The sequence below is a fragment of the Meleagris gallopavo genome, chromosome Z (assembly GCF_905368555.1).
Source record: "Meleagris gallopavo chromosome Z, MGAL_WU_HG_1.1, whole genome shotgun sequence".
Taxonomy (NCBI): Eukaryota; Metazoa; Chordata; class Aves; order Galliformes; family Phasianidae; genus Meleagris; species Meleagris gallopavo.
This window is the reverse complement of record NC_139435.1, coordinates 61,282,974-61,294,985: the sequence shown is the minus strand read 5'-3', so window position 1 is coordinate 61,294,985 and position 12,012 is coordinate 61,282,974. Positions and strand designations below refer to the sequence as shown.

Genomic DNA, 12,012 nt, shown 5'->3' with positions numbered 1-12,012 from the left:
TAAAAACATTTCCTTGCTTTTCTAGGATTTGATTTTCAAGCACTATGATTCTTCTATGAAATGCATCCTTCACAGAAAATGAAGTGCATACTCTGCAAATTTGCCAGTTACCAATAATAGACCTTATGACTGAAAAATTCTTTTGAAGTATCAGGCATAAAAATATATTTATTTAAAAAGCAACAATTCATGGAAGCACATATATTCCTGTGAGTCTTTCTCATGTGCAATGCCTGAATTTCACATAAAGGTTCTGCATTCTGCAAGATGCTTACAGTCCACAATATACTCAATATATAATAATGATAATATATATTAATATATAACAATATATATATAAAATATATATTAGATAAAAAGGGATCTGACACTATGCTCACATGTTTCAAGATCTGGGAACTGCAACTCAGGAGTTCTCTGAAATAACTGTCTCAATGACCTGGAGTGCCATCTAGAGAGGTCTGCTTCCTGCCAGAGGTCCACATGCAGGCTGTTACAGAGCTCTAAGCTTGCTCAGCCCCCTGACTACTACTCCTTGTTGCTCTTCTATGGTTGTAAATGATACTGCCAGGGGCAAAATGTATAGTATCAGAAGTGAATACAGAGCTCTAGAGGCAGTAGTCAAGGACATGGAGGCCCAGGAGGCATTCTTCTCAATCCTGCTATTGAAGGGAAAAGATGTGACAGCAGAGATCAATAATCAGGTGAAGAAGTGGTGCTGGCAACAGGATTTGGGATTCTGTGACCCCGTTTGCAGACCAGTTTCTGCTTGGAAGAGATTGTCCTGCCCAGTGAGGAGCATCCAAAGTGATCTTTGCCTGTAGAATGGCTCCCGTGGTAGGGAGAGCTTTCTGCTAGGAATGATGGGTAAAAGAGAGAGCTGTCAGCAGACCTGTGAGGGAGGAAATAACTGACAAGGTTAACAAGCAAAGGGTGAGACAAAGCAAGATGGCTCCAAAAACTATAGTGTTGAAATGAAGGAATACAAGCTCCTGAGGAAAGACAGACCGGGAAGACAAAGAAGGGGAATTACTCATTACGTGAGAAAACAAGTGCATGGAGTTCTGCCTATATATAGACAAAGGAGCCAACTGAGAGATTGTCCGTAAGGATTGAAAAGATAGTTTGGATGGATTGCAGTGGGTGACTGGTATAGGCTGCCTGACAAGGAGATCAGCAGATAAGGTCCTCTGCAGAGAGACGGGAGCACCATCATGTTTGCAGGCCCGGGTTGCAAGAACCAAGGGTAGCTCACTCGTGCCAATTACCAACACAGCAAGGCAGAAACAAACAGGAATTTCCTGGAATGCCTCCATCACAATCTATAATGAGAGGTACAGTGCTGAATCTCACCCACACAAACAAGGAGGGGCTTTTGGGGGATGGTCAAACACGACTATGGAAATGATAGAGTTCAAAGTCTCATGTAAATGTAAAAAAGGAAGAACAAAGACCTGATTACAAAAGAGCTGACCTCAGTCTCTTTGCTTGGAAGAGTCTCAACAGATAATGCCCTGAAGAGAAGAAGGACCGAACAATACTAGTTAATATTCAAGAATCACCTATTCCAAGCTTAAGAGCTCAATAAATGAAAAGTCAAGCAAAAATGTCCTGATTGAGTTCATGATCTCAAGGAATATGGTCATGGGAAAAAACAAAAAAAACAAACCCAAAAAAAACAAAAACAAAACAAACAAAAAACAAAAACAAAAACAAACAAACAAAAAAAAAAAAAAAACAGAATCAAGACCCTGAACTTCATGGTCCAGAGGAGGGCCATGAAGATGATCAGAGGGCTGGAACATTTCCCCTGCAACAAAAGTTAGAGGAAGCTGGGCTTGTTCAGCCTGCAGAAGAGAAGGCTCTGCAGAGACCTCATTGTGTCTTTCCACTACTTGAAGGGAGCTTATAACAGGAGGCAGACCAAATTTTTACAATGTCTGACAGTGATAAGGCAAGAGGCAATGGCTTTAAACTACAAAGGGGAGAATTCATGCTAGATGTTATATATAAATTCTTTAGTTACAGGGTGGTAAGGCACTGAAACACATTACCCAGGGAAGTTGTGAATGTGCAAACTAAAGAAATAAAAACACAGTTCATGCCTCTTCAGGTCACTTTTTTCTCTTTAGAAAAAACAACAACAACAACAAAAAAAAACCACCACTCATTCTCAGTTTTAAACAGAGTAACATTGTCATGCACAATATTAGAAGGTTCAGTGGTTGAAGGGGACAAAGAGGACATACCTCACAATCTCAGTTCTCAGTTGAATGTTATTTTCAGCAGCCAGCTCTATTACACCATAAAGTAGGAAGGGTGTTGTAAGTAATTAAGTGTATCATTTCTTTACAATTTTCCCATTAAAAATCATCCTTCACCAATACTATCCAAGAACTTTTTGGTTCTCATATTATTAGTATACCATTTCCTCCAGTTTATGAAAAGAAAATAAACCTCTTGGTATAACAAAACCTTGTAATATTTCTCATTGAAATATTAGAGGTTTTTAATCCAAATTTGAATCTGTTCTCCTAATGTTCTCCTGTATCTCCATTATGGATAACTATAATGGTTCCCATAATTTATTCAGTGAAGCATCTTCTGCGTTCGTTCTCTATAGCAATTATTATCCAAACATTAAATTTCATCTATGCTCTCTCATTTCTTTCTATTCTCTCATTTCTTTGTCATATATTCTCTCTAAAGACAAGCACAGAAGAATAAAGGTCCAAATCTACAGTTCTAAGTTAATATTTATGAACAACAGATAATTAACACTCATAAGCTATTTAAAAATTAATTTTTTAAAAAAATGTTCTTCAAATAATCTGCTCAGAATTTCTTACTCTTTATAAAAATCTAGATGAAAACAAATGAACTCAGGTTGCAGAGTATATCATCTTTGGTGAGTTATTAAATCGTATGGGCATTCAAAAACAGTAACTTAGATTAGTTAACTTAGGTTAATTGGTGCTACCAGAAATCTGCTAACACCAAGATTTTAGATTCCATAACTGAAATGCACATCAGACTAGCACAACAATAAATTGTATATAAAGCAGTATTAAAATTACTTAATAATAGATGGCTGATAACCTCATGACTGTAAGGTAATGATACACTGAGATTCTTGGCCTGTGTGAGTAAGAATCCAGGAACAGGATGGAGAACATTTCCTGCTACTTGTATATTCATGTGTATAGACTTAGAAGTGAGTAAAACCATCCTAAAGCAAATGACATAGGTAGCTCCAAGAGTAACTCTCCTGTTTATTTCCACAGAAGATACAACTGATATAAAGAGCACAGTAAGACTATTTGATAGAACAAACTCTCTGCTACAAAACACCTTCTAATCATAACAAATTAACAGGTCATTTAGTTTAAGCCAAAACATTTTACCTCAAAATTCACAACATGCATATCCACTTTAACTTATTTCTAATGCACCTAAAAAAACTTAATATGAAAGAAGTCTGTGTGAGGAATAACCTGTTAAATATCTAGCCTTAACTTGTTTTCAAGACAGTAATGCATAAGTCTTAACATGCAACACAAACACAAAAAGTTAGATATTACTACCCTTAAAAATCTTTCTCTGTGAGAGACATATTAAGGAAATGCCTATCCCTGAAGAGTTGAAAGGTGTTATAAATGATAAATCAGAGGTTACAGCTGTTCAGATGTGTAAACTTATTCACCTTAAATCCACTGTTTTTTGTCTACAATAGAAATACTTTCACTTGTAGAATGAGAGAAAGCTGGAATTCAAAATTTAATCTTTACTTTAGAGTACTATGAATATTTATAGCACTCCCACAAGAATCTCAAAAACCGTACAGATCACAAACTTCACACGGTACTTCTTGCACTCCTGAAACACTGCATTAAAACTGAATACATAAGAGTCAATGAACTCACAGGCAGCACCAGAAAGCGAAATAAACTCAGCTTGAAAAATTTGACTTTTAAAAACTCCATCCTGACCAGTTCATGCCAACCAGTCAACAAGGGATATGTTCCTCCTTTCTGAAGAAAGTGTCAATACAAACTGGAGATGCCAAAGAATGCCAAAATATAAAAATAATATTCAAAACAGGGCACAATACTGGAAATTGTTGCAAATGATCAACTGTTAATCAAGTTTCATCTTCTTTTCAAGATCCATCTACACATATATCACTAAAATATAAAACCTTGTTAAATCAAGATTAATATTCCCAGATTATTCTACATCAGCTTTACAAGAATTTCAGGAAATAGGAATGAATCTGAGAGCCTCTAAGAACTTCTGAGGATACTGCACAACAAACAAAAAGCAGTGATTAATTTTGGATTGTTTGCTTTTAAGAACTTCAAAGCACTCTGACACGTTGGGTCATCATAATCACATTTTGTTTCTAGATAGTTTAGAGAAGGTAGAAGGGAACAGTTTCATAACATTTTCTGTTAAACACAACAACAGTCAGTTGAACAGTTCTATTACATCTTAGGTAAGGGGCTAAGTTGCAGGCTTTTATCAGTACATAGATCTTTTCAGAATTATAAGAGGTAATGGCAGCTCGGAGAATAAGAAAAACATTCTGCTTACCTGCACATCTGAACTATGACTTCCACTCTTTGTAGCAAACAAGCAATCCTCAGAATCAACTGAAAGCAGAGTGGGAGTGGAAGGAAAGAGCTCCGACTGGGATCCTTGACTGAAGTTTATAGCCACTGGATTCTTTTGACCATCTTTTACTGATTCACTCAGATTGATCACAGAATCTCGTATGTTTGAAATAATCTCATTATTTTCTGCCAAAAGGCGTTCAAGATGATCTATTTTTTCTTGCAATATTGAAAGCTGCCCCTGTATAAAGAAGAATCCAAATTTAATTAATTCTCAGACTAATTCTTGATTTTTTCTTTTACATCAATTTCACAATAGTAACATTATCACAAAAATATTCTGTATTTTATATAAAGACAAAATAAAGAAGACAACACAAGAAAACTACTCTCAGAACACGAAAAAATAGCAAAGGAGATATGAAAATATTCCTAAGAGGTCACATTGTTTCAAGTACCAAATATGCCTAAATCAAATTTTTCACGTATATCAAAGATGCACAAAAGATTTTTCATTTGCCACCACATCAGAACACCAAAGGGAAAGAAAGCCATTTTTTTTAGACAGTCATCTCATGATGGAATTAACAGGACATAAATACATTTTATGTTATTCCCTCTGCAATTGAAATGTTTCAATAAATATCATTTTTTATTTTCAGGGAAATGTGGAGAGAAATTAACAGACGCACAAAAAAAGATTTCCTTAACTGTCTGAATATTCTAATAATCAGTATAATTAGACAATCAATACTGTTCTGTAAAAGACCACTAGCATCTGCACTTAGAATACCATATTCAGTAGCTGGAGAACAGGATTCCATAGATGATTCTAGTGTACACCACAAAAGGAAGGATAGAAGATAACATCAACACACTGAAAGAAGTCAACATAGCTCCAAAAAAACTTGGAAGGAGAGGTGCAGACCTAAAGCACAAAGCAATTTATGGCATTTAATTACCATATTGTTGGAGTACAAGAGATAGCACAAGAGAGGAAGATGTCTAGAATGGTACTGCTCTTTGATGTACTAGCCACTCATTCCAAATCATTTTAGATATGCTTTTTTTTTTCTTTCAAACAATGAATGTGTTAGCTTTTCCACAGTCATAAGAGGCCATATCACCTAACGTATTTTTAAGGTTAGTTAATCTTAATAATAATTTCTTTCTTTCCTCAGAAAGATTTCAACTTAGCAACAATAAAAGACAAAACTGAATTGAGTGGTTTTTTTTTTTTCTATTTTTAAAGTTGTGGACAGACCCCAAAATACACAGTATCTGATGTTGTTTCATCAAGAAGTTGTAATTGCAACAAAATAATCTGCTGATTCAAGTGTTTATGTTTCACCCATTACACAAAATACAAATAACAGTCATTCAGCAGACAACCCTCCTGTGACCTATGCTTTTAATGACAAGTTAAACACTTTTCTATGGAAAGTAGGAAGTAGAATAAAAAAGCATCAGCAATAGCCTCAGTGTATTAGACGTTTTCCCCCCATGACAAGCATTCACTTAAGAGCCTTCCATTTTCTCCTTAATGTACAAATTGCCTTGTTCAAAAGTCAACTAATTCCAACTTCTGTAGTTTGCAAGATTAAACCTTCTTTTAAAATTGTGATGAGCACTGTATTTTAAATTCTGCTCTGTTTTGGAAGTCTGTAGAAAAATGCATCCCCTGATACAAGATACCAGTCATCCTCTTGAGCTCTACTAGTCATTTACGTAATTTTATCTCTACAGCAGTTCTTTGTAATTATGCAGAAGATAAGTTTTAGTCTTTTTTAAATTTTACAGTTGGTAAGTTTGTCCCCTCATTTTCCAGCCAATGCAAAAAATGCTGATTCAGTGTTTCATTCTGTTCTTAGTGTTATGCATCCTGAAAACAGTAACAGTTTTTAATATAATACATGTAAAACCTTATTGTTTCTCAAAAGACAAAAGTGCATCTTGACAATAGATCCAGATTATGTTAACTGAGATGTAAGGCAAAGACCCTAGAATCTAAAGAGTGACTGAAGTCAAATACTAGAAACTTACAAAATAAAATAAACAAAGAACATGAGATCAATATGCGGATGACAGGACATACGAAAGGAAGAAAAAAAAAAGTGTCATCTCATGCCCCCTAGTGGCTCAGAAGAAACAACGAATCTTTCACAAACTACATTAAATATTGTAGGTACACATTTTATAAAATCAGTATTTTCCCTTTCAAAGTCTGATATGCAAAACCAAAAAAAAAAAACAAAAAAAAAAAAAAAAACCACCACGGAAAAGTTTCTACACTCAGATAACATCCAGTTATGCCACTCTGAAAGACCAATATAAAATAATACGCATTCAGACTATACAGGCTGTCCAATGCAGCCTTTGATATTTAGATTCTTAAAAAGCTAAAATACATCCATCATCTACTGTAGGTATTTCCTGTTTCATTGCATATGATTATAGCTCAAAATTATCAAATGATTAAGCAGTGAAAATTTTATTCTCACCTATCTCACCGCTATATACTCTTCTTCTGCAACTGTAAAAACATACAACTGTTTAAAACTTATCTTCTCATTCATGTATGTTTTAGAAATATTTTATCTATGCCTTCAAGTGAAGAGCCTTATAGTGATTACCAACAGCCCACCAACTATCCTATTACTGATTACACCACTAATCTACCTCATGTCATCTAGCTGAGTACTTGCCAAGCAGTCAACAGCAGACAGAACATTTCAAGAAGTAACAGTGAATGCATGTTTAGACTCATCCTTCCATTGGTGTATACTGCCAGCTTCTGGCACAAACTTCCAAAGTCAGAGATCACGTTATATTTCTTATAAGATAGACGTTTTGCTTAAATTTCTGTACTTTCAACCCTAAAATATCTGTATGTTCAAGCATTTTACAGTGTATTATACGGCAAAAATATTTTAAAACTAAGCTCCCTTCTTCTTGTATCCAAGTAGCAACTTTTTTCCCATCCATCTTCAAGTAACAATTTTATATATCACAATAAATTTCCATCAATAATTTATTTTTAAGGTAGAGAATTCAAGTCTACTTAGAACACTGAAGAGCAGTGATTTTTATGAGAATATTAAGCATGTAATTATTTCATCTTCTTTACCTAACCTCCCATGGTGGAAACTAACAACAGACATTAATTAAAACTATCTGCTTTCTTTTCCAAAGACTATGAGACGTATCATGTCTCTCTTACAAACATTTCAAACAAGATGTTTAATAATTCAGCTTGAAGGGAAAACATCAAATAATAAGCTATAGTAAAGAATATTTAACTACTGCCTCACGCAGTATCCAATTTAAAACTGACAGGTAACCAAGTCTTTGTAGATTTTGAAGATATTTTCAATTTTCATTATACAATATATCAGCTATTGAATTTAACTTTAAGAAACAGCAGTATCACAAACTAAAATTGGATCCCAGATTTCATTTAGTATAAAAATAGTGAGTGTCAAGAATCCACTCTCTTGTTCATAATTTCATACAGAACCCTTACCAAAAGCTTTTTTTTTCTCCTCCAATCTATATTCACCTTTTCTCCTTTCTCATTTTTAGTGGGTAGAAGTATACAATGTTTAAAATGTAGTATTTGTTAATGAAATTACTGTAGAATTTGAAATAAACAAGAAAAACACAGTAAGCTATCAAGACAATAACACAAATGGAATTCAGCTTCAACACTGATAGAGAAAGGTAGCTGACTTACATTGCTCCATTTGCTAGCTGCCAGTTGATTGATATCAACTTACTAGTAAAACAGTTTAGCAACACATTAGAAGAGCACCAGATAAGTCTAATTAAAAGATAAAACAGAAGATAAAACACATAGGATCTCTACTGATCACTAACATCATACTCTAACAGTATTTTTCTAAATTACGTTAGAAAGTTTTCCACATATTGGAAGTTGAGGGCAGTTTTATTTTAATAACTGAGCAGAGATGCATTAATTTTATCTTACTCAATTGTATCTGAAATACTGTAGTCTAAATGGCTTTGTAAATACTGGACAGCAAAACATGGATTGCTGTGCAATTCATAAGCACTAGCAGATTTTGCCCAGAATTTATAGCATTAGTTCTTCCTAGAACAGAAGCAGTTCTCCTCTAAGACATTGAGTTACACTCAACCATATAGAAAATGGGAGATATACTTTCTGGATAACTATTGCTCAGTCTAAATGGAGACAACTAAACACCACTCTATGAATCTACATGCTTATTTTACATAAGGAAATGCAGTGTGAAATTATGTGAATCATTTGACTTACAAAGCCAGTCAACTACTTTTTAGTAGCTTTGGAGAGAAATGAAAGAAAGACATTTTTACCACCTTCAAATATTAAAGGGCTATACAAATAAAGATTTTACTTAAAAGTAAGAAAGGCAACATAGCTCTCACTTCACAGTGATGATAAATACTACTACATGAACTCAGGATATTCTATGATTCTATGTAGAGCAAAGTACCAACAAATCCAGCAGTACTGAAGCTAGGTAAAGCTGCTCTGGTAGAATGGCTCCACCCGAGCAGCTCATCCCTTCAGCATCCTCAAAGTTATATGGGGTTGGAAGATTTAGTTTCAGTCAAAAGTGAAGATAACCCAAATTAATTCTTCACCCAATGAGGGGGGGGAATTAAAAAAAATCCATGCACATGCTGCACTGAACAACCTGCTCCTACCATCATATGTAGGAGTGACATTTCTTTATGTTTCTACTCTTTTCAAGACCCAAACTTGTCCAAACAGTCTGCTTTCTCACTGTCTCCTACTTGTTCCAGTCTATTTGTATTTGATACTGTAGTAAGGAATCACTTCAGAAAAGAGCACAGTGTTACCCAGCACAAGGAGGAAAGTCCAGTAACACAATGAAACACTGCCTGCAGTGAAGTATCAACAGGAAGTTGAACAGGAGCCAGCAGTGTGCCACTGCAGCCCAAAGGGCCGACCGTACCCTTGGGTACATCAGGCCCAGCAATGCCAGCCAGTGAGGGAAAGGCTATCCCACTCTGCACTGTGTAGCCTCACCTGGAGCACTGGGTGTGGGTTTGGATGCCACAATGCATCGACATAAAACTACCGGAGCATACAAAGGAAGTCAAAAAGGCGGAGAAGGAGGGCAAGGTGTGTGAGGAGTGGCTGAAGTCCCTGGGTGTGTTCAGCCCACAGCAGATGCTGAATGGAGGCCTTGTGGCACCTGCAGCTCCTCACAGGGAGTGGAGGGCAGCGCTGAGCTCTGCTCTGTGTGACAGCGACAGGGCCTGAGGAAACGGCATGGAGCTGTGTCAGGGGAGGGGCAGCTGGGTGTCAGGGAAAGGGTCTGCACCACGGGGTGGTGGGCATGCAAGATTGAACACAATGAAAAAAAAACAAACATCAGTCACAAGCACAAGTCAAGGTTTATACCATTATTAAACTGAGAAGACTTATTTTTATTAGTAAAAATTACCTAAATAACCTTTTTAATGATCTCACACAGTAGCTTATGTTGAAAGGAACATTAAAGATCATTCCAGTTCCAAACTCCCATGGGCAGGGTTGCCAACCGCTACGTTAGGCTACACCAGGGCCCTATCCAGTCTAGCCCTGAACACCTCAAGGGATGGGGCATCCACAGCTTTTCTGGGCAGCCTGTGCCAATGCTCCATCTTCCTCTGAGAAAAGAATTTCCTCCTAACATCTAACCTACATCTTTTCTATTTCACTTAAAAGGCATTGCCCCCACATTGTATCATTATCAGAACAGGTAAAAACCCTGTCTCTCAAAGCTTTCTTTGAGTACTAGAAGGCCACAATGAGGTGCGCCAATATCCAGGCTGAATAAGCCCAGCTCCCCCTACTTTTCCTCATAAGAGAGGTGCTCAAGCCTTCAAGTCATCTTCGTGGCCTCATCTAGACATCTCTAACATCTCCATATCTTTCTTGTTTTGAGGCCCCAAGCCTAGATGCAGTATTCCAGATAAGGCCTCACAAGTGCAGAAGAGAAAGAGACAATCACCTCCTTCTCCCTGCTGGCCACTCCTCTTTTGATGCAGCCCAGGACACTATTGGCCTTCTAAGCTACAAGCACACACTTATGGCTCTTGTCCAGTTTCTCGTCTATGGATCCCCAAGTACTCTGCAGGGCCACTCACAATGAGTTCTTCTCCCAGTCTGTACTCTTACCTGGGATTGCAACGACCCAAGTGCAGTACCTTGCACTTGATCTTGTTAAACCTCACTAGGGTCACATGGGCTCACTTTTCAAGTCTGTACAGGTCTTTTTGGATGGCATTCTTTCCATCATACCAACTGCACAACTCTGCTTGGAGTTATCAGCAAAATTTCTGAGGATGCACTTTGTCCCACTGTCTATGTCACAGATAAAGATGCTGAAGAGCACTGGTCCTGAGATGAACCCTTTGCGGACACCATTTGTCACCAGCTTCCACCTGGACACAGAGCCACTTAACACAACCTCCTGGCTGCAACCTTCCAAACAATTCTTTACTCACCAAGTAGTCTGTCTTTTGTATTCATCTCTCTTCAGTTCAGAGATAAAGATGTGGCACTGGACCCTGTCAAAGGCCTTGCAGAAGTGCAGGAAGATGACTTCAGTTTCTTTGTGCACCAATGCTGTCATTCCATCAGAGAAGGCCACCAGACTGGTCTAGCAAAATTTCCCGCCTTCAGAGAACCATTCTAACTGAGCTTGCTGTAATATTTTTATGAGATCATGCTAAGAACATGAAGCAACAAAAGGTAAGCATTTGTAGTTTAGGTAAGCCACTGATTTCACTTACTTCGCTACATGTCTAGCAAAACTACAGCTGAGATGTGTATTTCTGGCATATCAGGTCCCTTTCAGTCCTTCACATTCTGTGATTCTGTGATTTCGAAAGCAAAAGGCATAAAGACTTGCTAACACTGAAGGGAGTTGAAGTATGTACTGCACAGAACAGGGGCACAGCAACCATGAAGCCTAAGCCGATGATGCACTGCAGTTACAGCTACCTAAAGGAAACTGAGGCTAACTGAAGGCAGGCTGCCTTTCAGCAGAGGAACTCCAGAGCAAAGCTCACAAGATGCCTTTGTTCAGTCCTCAGACTCAGAGAGCTGCCAGTGTTTCTGCCATGTATTTGGCCCCAATTACTGCTCCAAACTACTGTGATTTATATTTTAGCCAGGTGGTATTACCTCCAAACAACTGGTAAGCACAGATTAAATAACACTGTGCAGTGCAATAATCACTACTTGTATTTTTTGTTGAAAAATATATGAAGCATCACGTGGATGCTTTGAAAACAGGAAGCCAGCAGAGAAGCTTTAGTAGTAACATCAACAACCAGGCCTTAATCCTTTGCTGGAAGGATATAGGAAATGAAAGAACAA

The 12,012-nt window shown here is 37.1% G+C and overlaps 1 protein-coding gene across 1 annotated transcript in view; it reads right to left on the bottom strand.

The window, feature by feature from the left end:
• MAN2A1 (mannosidase alpha class 2A member 1) overlaps nucleotides 1–12,012 on the bottom strand; it is a 114,546-nt gene that overhangs the window by 97,143 nt on the left and 5,391 nt on the right. The window contains exon 2 of the mRNA XM_085213073.1: nucleotides 4,594–4,854. Within this exon, the coding sequence (XP_085069199.1) occupies nucleotides 4,594–4,854 (261 nt within the window). The remainder of the gene's footprint in view (nucleotides 1–4,593; nucleotides 4,855–12,012) is intronic.